The sequence below is a fragment of the Dermacentor variabilis genome, chromosome 5, assembly GCF_050947875.1.
Source record: "Dermacentor variabilis isolate Ectoservices chromosome 5, ASM5094787v1, whole genome shotgun sequence".
Classification (NCBI taxonomy): domain Eukaryota; kingdom Metazoa; phylum Arthropoda; class Arachnida; order Ixodida; family Ixodidae; genus Dermacentor; species Dermacentor variabilis.
In genome coordinates, this window is record NC_134572.1 from 117,312,040 (window position 1) to 117,327,321 (window position 15,282).

The 15,282-nt window shown below is 45.4% G+C and overlaps 1 protein-coding gene across 4 annotated transcripts in view; it reads left to right on the forward strand.

The window, feature by feature from the left end:
- The window catches only part of LOC142583093 (tropomodulin-like), a 154,722-nt gene extending 145,143 nt beyond the window's left edge, over positions 1 to 9,579 (forward strand). For all 4 annotated transcript variants that reach the window (XM_075693391.1, XM_075693390.1, XM_075693392.1 and 1 more), the window contains 2 exons: positions 3,723 to 3,870; positions 6,534 to 9,579. In XM_075693391.1, coding sequence (XP_075549506.1) covers positions 3,723 to 3,870; positions 6,534 to 6,580 — 195 coding nt within the window. In that variant the 3' untranslated portion in view covers positions 6,581 to 9,579. The remainder of the gene's footprint in view (positions 1 to 3,722; positions 3,871 to 6,533) is intronic.
- Positions 9,580 to 15,282: the final 5,703 nt, after the last annotated feature.

Here is a 15,282-nt window from a genome sequence, read left to right on the forward strand (position 1 = left end):
ACCAAAAGTAATTATGCTGCAGGAAACTTTAGCGGACGAAGTAAACTGACCGAGTACAAATCGGTATGTAGAGAAAAAGATTGCGGGAGGGGATTGGCCACCCTCGTTGACAAAAAGCTACCCTTTATCGAACACGATATCCATCTCGGATTGAGTAAAATCAAGTATATCCTAGTAGAAGTCGTACTCAAAAGGCACAAGGACAGGGCACAGAGTATCTTCTGCCTAAACATTTATAGCAGTCCCGCCTACAAGAAACAAAGCTTTAGGGCACTTTTCAACAAGGCACTCGTAGTCGCAAAGAGCTCCCCACTCATGGGACTTTAATGCCCCTTACCAAGCATGGGGATATGCTCGGAATACAAAGAAAGGTGAGGGGTTATGGGACCTTGCCACGGACCTGGGACTGTGCCTGATCGATCCGGCTTTCCCCACCTGCTGTGAAACGTCCATGTGCAGGGACTCTACACCTGACCTAACTTTTGTCAGCAATTCGAAACAAGCTAGTTGGGAAAACTCGGGCACCCATCTAGGCAGCAACCACTATATCATACACATGGGTATAGGTATGCCCATAGGTATAGGTATAGGTATGGGATCGGATTCCCCCCTCGGACTATCGACTCAGGATGCCATGCTCCTGATCAAACGCCAGCTCATACATGTTAGCCTGGTGCACGCGAGAGCGATTCTGGGACTAGACATCGAAAAAGCTTTTGATCGCATAGAGCACAAGGCCATCCTCGAGGTCCTGTACGAGCTGGGGTTGGGTGAGAGGCTATTCAGCATAGCCAAGGCATTTCTGGGCGGTAGGCAAGCGAACCTCACACTAGGAGAACTACTAAAATCGAAGGTGATGAACCTGGGAAATAGGGCACAGCCCGCAAGGGGCCGTACTTTCGCCCATGTTATTTAATCTAGCAATGACCAGAGTCACGAGAAAACTGGAGAGTATCGAAGGTATACACTTTGCAATATATGCCGATGACATAACCATATGGAGCGCCAACGGTAACGTAGGCCAAACGGAGACCAGACTGCAGGAGAGCATACACGCCGTGGAAAGCACGCTAGGCGAGGTGGGACTCAACTGTCCAGCGGCAAAGTCGGAGCTTTTGGTCCTGAAACATCGGCGCAGTGGTCGAAGACCCAGGGGCTACGTCCCTGGGGAGGAACCCAAGATTATCTTACACTGTCACGACGGATCCGCGATCAAGCAGGTCGAAAAGATTAGAGTTTTAGGCTTCCACATAGCAGGAGGAGGTACCAATCTCAGTGCCATTCAACACATTTCAAACAAGACTGACCAAGTCATCAGGTTACTAAGGAGAATCAGCAACAGACACAGAGGCCTGGGTGAGGACAGCGCTCTAAGGCTAGTGCACACCTTCGCTCTCTGTCACTTCACCTACGTGGCAGGTCTATTTAAATGGTCACAGGCCGAGCTGAGCAAGCTCAACACTGTGATCAGAAAGTTAGTCAAGGCTACCCTAGGTATACCCATCAGCACCTCGAACGTGAAGCTCATGAACCTAGGTGTGCACAATACGACAGAAGAGATGGTGGAAGCGCAACAGATGGTGCAGCAGGAAAGACTGACGAAAACGTGAGCGGGCAGGCTTATACTCAAAGTGATAGGGACAGACCCCAATAGATTGATGAACCCGGAGGAGGCCGAGGTAGAATTGAGCGGGAACCTTAGAGATGCGATCAGAACCACCCCCCTCCCGAGAAATATGCACCCAGAACACAATGTTACCAAGAGAAAAGCGAGAGCGAAAGCTTTGTTGAAATAAATTGAACAGCTAGGACAACAGGTGGCCCTTGTAGATGCTGCCTGGGTCAAAGGCAAAGAGGCCTACACGGCCGTGGTGGTCGACAGCCGGTGCGAGGTACGGGACGCTGTCACCATCTTCACTAAGGATTCCACGGTGGCGGAGCAAGCCGCGATTGCACTAGCCATCAGGAACCGTAAATGGTCTTTCATCTATAGCGATTCCAAAGCAGCAATTAAGAGCTTTGACAAAGGCTATGTTGCTGGGACTGCGGCTAAAATTGTCGACGATGTTGAAATTATCAAAACTGAAATCCGATGGTTTCCTGCACATATGGGACAAGTGGATGAGACTCGGCACAACCTCAACGAGGTGACGAACAACCTAGCACGAGGATTAGCTTGCCGTGCCGGTCAGTACCGAACCAACGCCCACTACCATTCCGAGGAGCATAAAGATCACTTACAACGACATCACTAAATATTACTACTTGGGGTGTAGGCAATTCCCACTGCCGCATGTAAAATTGAACAGGGCTCAGGCAGTCACGCTACGTTTACTGCAAACCGGGACGTACCCCACTCCGTATTTCATAAATAAAATTCACCCCGAAAGAGAAATTAGGAAACAATGTAACATGTGCGATGGCATCATCAACATCAGACACATGCTGGCGGGCTGTCCCGCTACTCTCGCCGACCCCGAAGAAAAATGGCTTTACTGGCACAAGATAATATCAAGCTCTTCATAACAAGATCAACTACGGGCTGTCCAGAGGGTCCACAATGACACCATAAGGCTCAGCCTGGCGGTGCTGACGTGGACGCGGCCCACCTCAGTCTCAAAAGACCGGGCTTTAGGACTCTAATGAAGTTTTGTGAATGAATGACTGAATTGAAATCAATTCATCTTGGGTATTAGGCACGAACACACACAAGAAACAAGAAAGGAGATGGGACTTGTGTTTCTTGTGTGTGTTCGTGCCTAGTACCCAAGATGAATTGTGACCAACTTACCCAACAAGACGTCCTTTTAAAATATTGAAATCAAAATGTACAGGTCAGTCTACTATTATTAAAGGGAACACCAGATTAGCATGCCAGCACTGATTAAAGCTCAGTTCTAGCATATAAAGGTCTGGAATTTCTCTCTCTCTCTCTCTCTCTATATATATATATATATATATAGATATATATATATATATATATATATATATATATATATATATATATATATATATATATATATATATATATATATATATAGAAAGAGAGAGATAATACTGTTGAATGGAATCAACTGTTTTCCTTCCCCCCCCCCCTGAACCTAATGAATTTGTGACATTCTGTTACATTGAATACCAGTGCAGTTCTCAGGTTAATAGCGGACCTGTGCATTGGGGGCAATCTTTGATTTGTTGAACAGAAAGCTTTCATTCCAGTTTTTAAAATACAGGCGGGCTAAAACGACCTTATGGCAGTTGGGTTATCGTGAGGCCAATCTTCATGACAGACGCAAGGACCGCGCATCACGTGACTCTATAACCATTTTGCACGTAGCCAGCATCGACAGTAAGGAGGAGATGCCGTCACCGCCGTTTCATTGTCAGGTTCAGCGGGACCTGAAAGAATCTGAAATCTGGAGTGCCATGGCAAATTCGCACAGTCTCTACATCGAATATATAAATATTCGAACAATCGAATAGAATTATTCAAACGTTCACGATTCGATTCAGTAATATTCGAGTATACGCACACCTCTACTTTAAAGATTTTTCTTAAGTACGGTAACTAAGAAGAACCAAACTGAACAGAGGAGGCAACTGCTTAATTGGCTCATTTCATCATTGCAGGTGATGTCATGAGCTCTTCTGATTCATCACCTTGTTCCCTTTGTTGTGTCGCGTGCAAGCAGGATCTTAACAGTGTCTGCTTTTTTCATCTGCAGAGGCCCTCGATCCTTGGTAACAAGATCGAGATGGAGATTGCGCGGCTGGTGGAGAAGAACCGTACCTTGTTGCGGCTGGGCATCTCGTTTGACGTCCCTGATGCAAGGATGAGAATAACGCAACACCTACAAAACAACTACGACCGTTGTGAGTAGCACTGGAAATCTACTTTACTGTGTGCCTAAACTAAAGAAACATGAGCAGAACAGTTCACTTAATATTTTATTGGCCTGGTTCTCTCAAATGCTGTAGAGGAAGAATCCAGTTTAACTTTGATTCCATGGGGTTACTTAATGTGCACCTAGCACACATGAATGCTTTTGTATTTTGCTGTTGTCAAAATGTGATCTCAACAGCCAGGAATCAAACGTGCAACCTTTTGCTCGCCGGTAGAAAGCCACCATGGTAGGTGATTAAAACATTGTAGTTGAAGTAGGCCATGGGAGCAAGAAATGTTAGAAGAAACTATGCTCCCTCGCATATGCCACTGGTGTGGCCGGTGGCGTCATCTCGTGGTTAAAAAGTCAACCGTGCCATTACTATTTTTTTGTTATTGTTGTGGTGGTTATCACAACTGACAATGCATGCTTCGAGTGCTGAAAGGTGCTTCCTGTTTAGTATCCCTTTCTTCACTTTTTGTTCATGCTGTTTTATGGGCTACATCCTGCTTATCTGAAGGCAGCGTAGGCATAAATAGTGTGTGTTCGCGTGTGTTGGCCAGTATGCATATGTGTGAGCATGCATGCAGCATGCCTCTCTAATGGTGTTGTAATCATGCAACCCCTTTGCTGCAGACTATATGTACAGTCAGATGCCTTTGTAACAAAGTGCTCAGGACCTCAAAAATCCTTCATTATACAGGTCACTGTGTTAGCACTGTGAAGCGTACCACTCATGAACTAGAGCAGGCTAAGTGCGTTCAACAAAAGAAAGCCTTTATTTAAAATGAGTTAAAGAGAGATTTATAGTCAAAATAAATCTCACATTTCTTTTTGCGCACACTTTGTCTGACGGAATATGCGACTGCAACCGACCTTATAGCACTGATGTCCATAGCACATTCCATGGTCAAACGTAGGAGCTACGCAACGTTAAGCTGCAGATCGTCCAAATTTGACTGTTTTTCTAGTACTTAATGTTGTGAGTGCAATCTGTGGCTCTGAATGTTGAGTGTATTTCATGGGGGAAGACCATGACTAATTTCATGAACAGTTCACCTCTTCTCACATAAAGCTGCACTCGCGTGGCAACCATTAGAGATGTCCGAATTTCCGGATGTGCTCCATGGTGGCTATAATCTGCTGCCCCTGCACACAAGCGCGAGGTCGTGGGTGTGGCTCTTGGTCACGGCAACGATGTTCCCATGGGGATGGAATGCAAAGGCATTGGGTGCGCATTGATGAACTCCAAGGGGTCGAAATTAATCTGGAGCCCCCTCTCATATCTCATATGAGGGTGTTACGACAAAGCTTCAAATGCAAGTTCTATCGAAAATGAGTAGCTTCATCTGGATTTAGTGGAGCTATTCAGTGAATGAATTCAGTGAAGGAAATTGTGCGTTATGGAGGTGTACATTTGTGGGAAAATTTCCATCCATCTGTAGTCATTATGCTTTGTGCAGGGGCAAGGCAACATTTCTTTCAACTATAAGTAGAGTAATTTCTTCGTCTCAATACCAAATCTGACATTTGTTTCAGAATGCTACATCATGCTCAGTATTACCAAAAGACGGCTCAATCATTAATAAGGAAATAAAAACACCGTAACTCTTTTACAGTGAAGTGCTGATGCATGTAAGATTTAACTAAGGCTTTCAACCCCTCTTGTTCTTGCAGAACTCCCACCTTCATTTAGAAAGAGTGCTTCTTTGCTCTTCAGATATGAGCAGTCACAGCTATGCACACTTCCCAAGTGTCTTTCTTTATTCAACAGTAATGTGAAAAAAGTGCATACTATGGTGTGGAAGTTAGTGCAGACAACTTATTCGTAGCATTGCAGTGACATTGCTAACTGGTCCATGAGGAAGACGCATGCAAATTACATTTGGTTGCACGAACAATCACAAGAATTGATCATTAAAGAGCCTAGGATTGAGACACTGTAACCAGCATTAAAGTGTGTGGGACCAGATTGAAAAGAACACAGGAGGCAAAGGTAGACTTCAGCAGTACACACATAATGCTGGATGTTTGATTGAAGCATAATTGTTGTGCTATGTCCTGTGTCCTTACCCTTCTTGGTGGAATACTAGTACAGTGTGAACCAGATGAGAGCGTGGGAAGAACACATGAATACATAGACACAGCTCATGTGTTCATGTGCTCGTGTTGTGTCCTTGTCTTAATTGTACTGCACTAGTGCTCCAAGATGGAATACCAGCAAGCCTGCATTACAAACTTATTTGGTGGCTGTGGGCTCAAATGTTGGTCTTCAAGGGTCCCAAAATAAAGAAGCAACACTATGTAGTGTATAAAGATTTGGGTGCTGCATGGTAAAGAAACCCGGGCAGTCAAAGTTTAGCCGAAGCTGTCAACTATGGCATATTTCTCAGTGCCCCTGAGTTGCTTTGGATAGTTGAACACTAGGCGACAATGTTTTGTTCCTGTCATTGTGACTGCATTTCTAGTGCTATTTAAAACATCTCATTCCTAGAATAATTACCTTCACGCACTTCTTGTTTAGTTCCACTGAGGATAGTTTGGGTAAATCGTCCTCTGTTGCTACGAGTGGCTGGGACAGGGGTCTTTTCCTGTGACTGACTGTGAATTGTTCCTGCTCTGTATTGATTTGGTCCTGCCTTCTGCTTTCAGTGCGGCTGCGACGTACCGCTTCAGGAGCACAGCTCAGCAGCACCTGAGCTCCTTGGGAACCTTGCCAAAGCCGTGTCTTTCTTTGCTTTCGTGTTTTTTTTTTTTTACTTTATATCCTAGAAGCGAAGGGCAGGGGAGCTCCTGACCGATGTTGCAACAGCTGTGGAGTTTCATGCAGACATGTGACAGGAATGATGAGGAGTGCATCAGGATGGATTAACTTCACTGAGAATGGCTTCAAGCTTCTTCCATTTGCTTTATTTCAGATTCGCTGTTCTTGTCGGCAATGAAAAAGGCTTAACACTCTGCAAGAATAGTTTGAAAACAGTCAGGTGGTAGCACTCACTGGCTATTATATGGAGCGGATGTAAGAAGCTACAAGCACATTCGAGACAAACTTTATAAAGAGCCATACTCTTCTTACCATTCCTATGTTCATTGGCTCACCTCCCTCAAGCACTAGGGCCCGATTTTGTGTATGGAACTCCACAGCAATACCATTGTAACTTTTTTTTTGATGATGTCTGCAAGTGTGTGTTGGACCTACTGCTGCCACTTCATTGTGACACGCTGTGTACAGCAAAAGTTGAGCCAGCAGCAGCAGCAACTATTATCCCTAGGTGCATTTTTTTGTCCTTCCTATCTTTGCTCATCTCGCTCGAAAGGAATGTCATCTCGTCGCAAAGCTTTGGTTCAGGGGTTTGTTGTTAGGTGGCCAAGGGAAATTTGAAGCTGCGTCTTTTTTTTTTTTTTCTTGATGAACTGCGTAAACAAGAATCTTGGTCGCCGCTCTTTTTGGCGGCGAAGCAGCAGGCCAAAGCAGGAATAAACGGCTTAGAGTGAAGTCATTTTCCCAGACCACACGTCGGAGCCTGCTCGATTGCACCCGGTGCGTGCTGACCCGACGGTGTTCATTTTATCATAGTTCTCAGCTGCACGCCACAGATACTGCCCTCCCTTACTGCTATCCAGCTAGCAAGCTTTTTGTGTAACCACCTTATTCAAAGAAAACCTGTTCCTTCGCAGTCCAGCCAGGCATGTCATTTTTGAGTGACATCGCCGAACAGTGACCACATCCTTGATCAATCTCTTTGGGGAATATTGCTTTCAGTGTACCTTGATCACTTGGCTATAAGCCGACAGGATCATATGTGCTGAAAGGAATGCCGTACATGCTCCCATTGGCACCATTTTCACTTGCCACATTGGATGTTAAGTTACACGATGGGCAGCATCCCCAAAAGGGTTCAGTTGAGGATATGGCCTCTGATATAATGTTGGACTTCTTGCAAGTCAGACCTGTCTGTGCACTGCATAGCTATCTGCCAGCTGGAGGCATGACTGAGATGAAAAGTTTACTGTGTTTTGCAGTATGTTGGAAGGGAGTGACATTTTAAGGAAGGTAGTGACATTTTCAGAATATTGAGCTGGAACGGCACGCGAAAGTTTGGTGTCACTATTGCAGTCGCTGGCTTCGATAGTGTTTCCTGTCTGCTGTAGAGGTGCTGCCCGCAGTCCCGTGTAAACTGCACAGAGATAATTGTACATTATTCACATAAACATTCATTGTTGCGCATGTTTTTCTCTTGCACAGTGGCGTGTGTGTGTGCTCTATGATTTCATCTCCACTATATCAGCAACAAACCGGTGTTTTTCCTTTAGTGTTTTTCACTCGCACCTCCAGTTTATTGGAGGCAAAGGCATCATCATCATTTTGCTCTCTCACCGAGTCGGTTGCGTGCACGATATGTCCACTACAAGTCGCGGCACTGGGCGTCATGCTTTTCCTGCTCTAGCACTGCCTTTAGTACACTTGACAGCCCTTTGGTTTCATTGCGTTACACGCTGTCTGGTTTTCAAAATGTTTTGCTGCTTTGTGAACATGACGTGCAGGTTACTCGCATCTGCTGCTGCGGCATTATAATTGGGCAGAAAGTAAATGCATGCCGCTGGCAGCTTCGCTTGTAAGCTGTATATCTTGTTCGTGTGTCGTAGTAGTATGCTGAAACGCATTGCTATTTGAAAGCAGCTGGTGCTGGATGATGTTGAATGCCAAAGCATTACCACATGTACTATTGCGGTCAATATGAGTTGCAACAAAAAATAAACACCCACCACATTTACTTTCACTAAGAATAATGAAAGGGGTCACCTTTTTTTTTTTTTTTTTTTGTAAGTGGGGTGCTACCAGTAATAAGCCCTTTTATAAATTTGCAAGTGTGCTTCCCTGCATTTCTTTTTTGCCCGAATAATAACCAAATTAATGGTCATTGCTGAAATTTAGACAAAGTTCTAGCTGCACATGCTGGGGCTTGGTACTTGTGTATGGTTTTCTCACCAGAGCTACGTCTACATTTTCCATGTCGTAATACCAGCAAGCTGTGCTTGCACATGCTGTTCGCAAAAATGACTGTGCCGTCATGAGTTGGACAAACTGCCTTGCAGGAAATCTAGCTTTACAGTTATGAATGAACCGGTTGGAATGGCATTTAGTTAACCAATTTTGTGTGCGTTGACGCTGTCGTACAGTCTTAGCTCCTCCAGTGACAGGCTCCCATGTTGCAAATCATCTTGAGTGCAATTGTACATGGCTGCATTTTGCTGCTTGGTGTTTTAATAAGATCCTGTGTTTCGATACCTTGAAGTAGGTCTTGTGAACCTACCTGCTCAAAGGTTAATTGTCACTTGTATGTGCAGTTGTTCCACAAGTACAGCCCGATGCCATTTCATGCGTCCACTTAATTCTTCAGTAAGCTGTACATAAATGCAATGTCCCCTTGTGTTGCCATTTCAAGTGGCGTTTTTTTTTTCTGCGAAACACAATGCCGGCATTTTTGTACCCTTCATTTGTGACATGCAGGGTCAGATATAACAGAGGAAAAGCTTATACAAATGCCTGTGCCAGCCGTTTCAGATGTGGTGCTCCGTTTGGACGGAACAGCGTTACCTCTTCACCATGCATGACATATATTCAGTGCACACAGCCGTGATATTTAGCTTATCAAGCTGTTTGTGTAAACCTTGAGTAATAAAATTCACACATGCATTTGTTTTGTTCTGTTTAGACTTTGCCCCACAACACATTAGTACAGCAACATGTGTGACCCTTTTATTTTTTAGGTTCATCGGCATAGCACCTTAATAAAAGCATGCAGAATGGGACCACAGCGCAACTTAAGTGTTCCATGGGCTTGCTTCTGGCAGAGTACGCGACAGCAAGGTAATGCATTATATGAAATTGGGTGCATTCATAATGTTTGCTTGACCTGAAGTCACCCTAGTATTTGCATTTGTGAGTGCAGGATCTTTGAAATGTTGCTGATATCAAACAGCAGGCAGGCACAGTGAAGATGGCACTAATTCCTGTCCTGCCAATGATGGAGTCGCTGCGACAGCTGTATCCCATTGTATTAAAAATACTAGCACAGCACTAATTGTTTTTTCTTCATTGTTCCTTTAAACTGTCAACATATCAACAAGCACAGATTCACTTGAGCCAGCTGTGAAGAACTTTTACTCAAAATCGCGCATTTGATAGAGCTCAGAGCTGTTCTCATAGGTTTGTCCACCTTCTGCACGGGAGTCTTCATACAGCAACCAAAATTTACCATGTGCACTGCCTCATGTTAACATCCAGCCAGATGTCTCGGATTCTTAAGGTATGTAGCAGAGCACCCAACGCGCAAGGTGGATTGAGAGCTACACCTGACATTACAACGTCCAGCCAGATATGTCCGATTCTCGGCCATGAAGCTGGGCATCCAAAGAACAAGATAGGTATTTGATAAGCTTAACTTGATAAGCTCGCTTTCACTCTCTCAAAAAAATTAAATCCCATCTTTACTGTGATAATGAAGGCTCTAGTAGGTGGCTTTAGCCACGTTCTCATTTTAAATCTTATTTGGGACCATGATCATCTCTTATTGTGAGTGGCTATTTTAGCGTTGTGCAAGGGCAGTTTACTAAAACGGGTCAAAAAAATGTTTGTCTTTATTCAGCTACCATGACAGTGACTTGTAGAGTACCACACTCCTACTGAAGCAAAAAGCAGTCACTGATGACGTAAACAAAGACATTTCAAGCTACACGTACATGCTTAAAGACCATGTGCAACGAAATACTGTTCAGAGTGAAAAGCTTGTACTCCATCTCGGTACCTTGCAACACTGGAAACTGCCAGAGTCCTTAGCCAATAGGAAGGCTGGATGCCCCTTGAGACTAGTTCATCCCTGCCCCGTCGTCTGCTTGTCATCCTGTCTATACAAGCTGCACGGTTGGTGGATTGACACAATGAATGTTTTGACGTTATAACCCTGAGCTGTGTTGAATGCTACAGCTACTTAAGTTCCATCTTTACGTTTTCTCAGCAGTTCCTTGCAGCACCCTTAATCAGTATTAAGGGCGAATGCCCTCGTAAATGTTCACCCGCACCCCACCCGCTCAGCGTCATAAGTGGCATTTGCTCGCCAGCGTCATCACATACCATACTAGAGCGGAGTAGTAAATTATTGGTACAGCCTTTGTAGTGTTTTGCAACGTCAGCGCAGCACCAGTTCTAATGTTGTGGCGCCATCTGCTAACTGGAAAGCAAGCCTCTTTGATGGCTCGGCGCCACCTTTAGTCCTAGCAGCATCAAAAAACACTTGATTTCAATTACAACGACAAAACATACCTAATGCATTGCCCTTCGTGTGAGGTGAGACTAAGTGATGAAGGATTTTGCCATTCATTTGTTGGCCGCAACAAGCTCGAAGCGGCCTATCTGCGCTGTTCAAGGCTGCGTAATCAGGTTAGAGAGGCTGTTACGGTTGCCTGTGGTAACCGCCACAGTAATTTATGGTATAGGACATGCATGCACAAAAGGCCTGGAACAGTATGTATGGCTGTTGCGTTGCATTTCATCACAGTTTGCCTTCAAACACTCGCAGGGCAGGGACGTGCATATTTTGCTAAAAATTTTCGAAAAAGATTTTGCGCTTACTGCTGCACTGTTCAGTATTGCTCAAATTTTGTAGGAAGATCGTATTTTGGAATCTATGTCATTCAATGTAACGCTCTATTTGCATGGTTAATTGCCTGGCTTCTAAGGAAAAAATTGGCTGTGGCTTAGCTCAACTAACCCTGGATATGCGAAGTGAAAGGTTGGTTTAGCATGGTTAAGTCTTGGTTTCACTTGGTTAACCTTTCATTTAGCTGTATACTTAGGTATACAATCATAGTTAAGCCAGGTATGACGGCTGTGCCTAGGTCGGTGGCTAGACATGACTGATTAGGCTTCGGTAGACATGCATCGTTCGACGGTGCAATGCCTGTTGTGCCACAGGGAAAGCGCAAGTGCTAGACATGCAGAGGCACCACGAACATGTGCAGCGTCTAAGCACAAACGGACAGGGCGCGAACGCGGTCACTACATTGATCTCGACGGTGCAACGCCTGTTGCATTCGGGACCCTTTCCAGTAAAGCAGCTCGCCGGGCGGTATCCGCGGGGTGATCAGACGCCACTTGGTGACGACGGCTCAAAGCCTCCCGCGCAACGCTCAGAGAAGACGGCCCAGCCTCGCTCTCATCCATGGCCAAGCTCGCACACTCTATGCTGTAAGAGTTGTCGGACGATCTCGCTGCTGCCACCAGTTGTAGAAGTTGTAGGTCGTAGGGAGGAACTAGGGAGGACAGGACTAGGCGAGCAGGATTTATTTACAGATATTTACATTAGAACAAGAGATACATTCGACAGACTAGCGTGGCTCCCAAATGGAGCACGCAAGATGAAACATACAGCAAACGAGCATGAGCACGCTGAGAGCACACCTAGCAGCTGACAAACAGCCGCTTATAAACACTCTGTTCTCGCTAAATCCCTAGGTGAGGGAGAAACGGCAGTTCACCGCCAATTCGTAGCGTCCAACGTCATCGAAGTTGACCCGTGTTTTTGGAGGAGGAGGAGGGCTCACACACACGCTTACGCTCTTTGGATTTCGGCTATCCACGTGGTCAGGTGGCGACCGAACCGCGGAGAGCGCATGCGCCAAACTGGCGGCAGTTGCGGCGGAGCTCGGCGCGGCGAGTCACGTGATGCGTTGCCAAGGCCACGGCGCAGCTGCAGTCAAATGAAGGTCAAATTCGCGGCGACGGCTAAACTGGGCTCGACGAGGTTAGCAAAGCTTTCGCTTTTAAGAGGAAGCTTTAGCTCGGGTGCTCCTATCTAAATACATGTAAAAGGAGAATTCGTTTTATTCGGCAATCACTGCACCAAATTTGACGAAGTTTGTTGCATTTAAAAGAAAAACTTAAAACCTAGTGACTGTTGGTTTCGAATTTCCGATTTAGGTCGTCAATATTTTATTAAAAATAGGCAAAAATCGCAAATTTTCAAAAAACAAAACTATCAAGTTTACAATTCTAACTCAGCCATGAGATGTGGTATCACCATTCTGGGAACAGCATCTAATAGTACATCTAAAGCGGACAAAATTGATATGTTACACATGAATCTCGAAAAATTTAGTAATATAAAATTAAAGCTTTTGCAGACCCGTTGTACACAACGTAACAAATTCACTTAAGCTATAAATTGACAAAAGAATTTGTCCGCTTTGAATGATCTAGTGGATGCCGTTTACAGAACCGCGATATCTGTTATTGATGCAGAGCTATTAATTTGTAAACTTTCTGCTTCTATTTTGAAAATTTCGAATTTCCGAAAAACTTTTTTAGAATATCCAGGCCCTAAATCGAAATTTCGCTTCCAAAAGTCACTAGAATTTAACTTTTTCTCTCAAATGCAACAAATTTAATTAAAATCGGTACAGGGATTATCTCAGAAAAACGTTTTTGCGCTTTACGTGTATTTGAATAGGCCGCGCCGGAGTTGGGCGCGAGCTAAAGCTTCCTCTCAAAAAGGTATGCCTGCAGCTAAGGAGGCCGGTTCACCCGCGGGGCGTGAAGCCGACGGCGGCCATATTGCTAGATGCAAAAGGGCGCGCCTCTAGCACAGGTGGCCGCGGTATACGCGCGGCGCTCACTGTCTTTACGGTTCCGCGATGAAGGATAAAAGAAGGAACCCATTTAGGAAGCATTTCTGTCCGCACTTGCGTTTGTTGTTGATAAAAAAATATGCCTGAGTCAATTTATTGCCGCAGGCTCCGAGAAAAGCTATCAGTGGGACGCTAATCGCAGTTCCTCCCTTCGTTAAATTATGAACCGTGCTTCCACACAGCCTGTGCAATGTGCGTGCCTAATGAACATTCGTGACTGTTTACCCACTAACTGACGTGAAAGATGCGGTAGGCGCTGTTGTGCGGCGCGTCAAGTGAACGGTCTTCAAAGTCGCGCGGTGCATCAGCGCGCAATCCGCGTAAAGCTTTGCCGTGTTGAATTGTGTCGCGGGCATTTCTGAAGTGTTTTTCCACTAACCTTGGTGGATGCTATGGACGACGGCGCCGTTCTCGCCGACAGAGATGAATACCACAGAACTCACCCTTTCACTTTATTTTGTGACGGCAGTTCGAGGTAACGATGAATAAAGCCCTGCGGGCATCCGTTTTAAGAGCGCAGCTCTTTTAGGCGTCCGTTTCGGCGGCGAGCGTCGGCGTTGTCCCTCGTAACCGAGCTAACGAAGACAGCGAAAGATGAAGGTGAACTTGGATCGTAGCGGAAGATGGAAGACGGCGATAGTGAAGAGAGCGCGAAGAGGAGGGCATGGCGAAACCGCGAGAAGAAAAGCGTAGTGCCGCGCAAGACTGATTTTGCGGCGACGATGACTACGAGATGGCGCCAGAGTAGCGCGCGTCTGTATGAAAACAAAGCGCTGCATAAGCGGTGGCCTGTCTGCGGCGGCTGCTGTAAATCGCGCCCATGCGCGATTACTTCCCAATTCGCCAGGCGGTCGCGCCACATTTCGCTCCGTTTGCAACGTGTCGCACGAGACAGATTGTCCGCGCCAGCCAGTATATCGCGAAATGAAAACACGTATACAGCTGCGCTCAAATTTCGCATTAAGGATAATCGAAATCGTCGGTGAATTCTTTTGCGTTGTTACATATTTTTTATAGTAGTAATTGCTGTTAGTATAGTAATTCCTATAGTAGTTAGTAGTTAGTTAGTAGTTAGTAGGTAGTGACGGCGGATCCGGATCATGAGACGGAAATAATCAGAGGAATAAGAATGGGCTGGGGTGCGTTTGGCAGGCATTCCCAAATCATGAACAGCAGGTTGCCATTATCCCTCAAGAGAAAAGTATATAATAGCTGTGTCTTACCAGTACTCACCTACGGTGCAGAAACCTGGAGGCTTACTAAAAGGGTTCTACTCAAATTGAGGACGACACAACGAGCTATGGAAAGAAGAATGATAGGTGTAACGTTAAGGGATAAGAAAAGAGCAGATTGGGTGAGGGAACAAACGCGAGTTAATGACATCTTAGTTGAAATCAAGAAGAAGAAATGGGCATGGGCAGGACATGTAATGAGGAGGGAAGATAACCGATGGTCATTAAGGGTTACGGACTGGATCCCAAGGGAAGGGAAGCGTAGCAGGGGGCGGCAGAAAGTTAGGTGGGCGGATGAGATTAAGAAGTTTGCAGGGACGGCATGGCCACAATTAGTACATGACCGGGGTTGTTGGAGAAGCATGGGAGAGGCCTTTGCCCTGCAGTGGGCGTAACAGGCTGATGATGATGATGATGATGATGATGATGATAGTAGTTAAGCAGTATTTATTTTTCTGAGAAACCGAAAGTCTCCGTCGCGT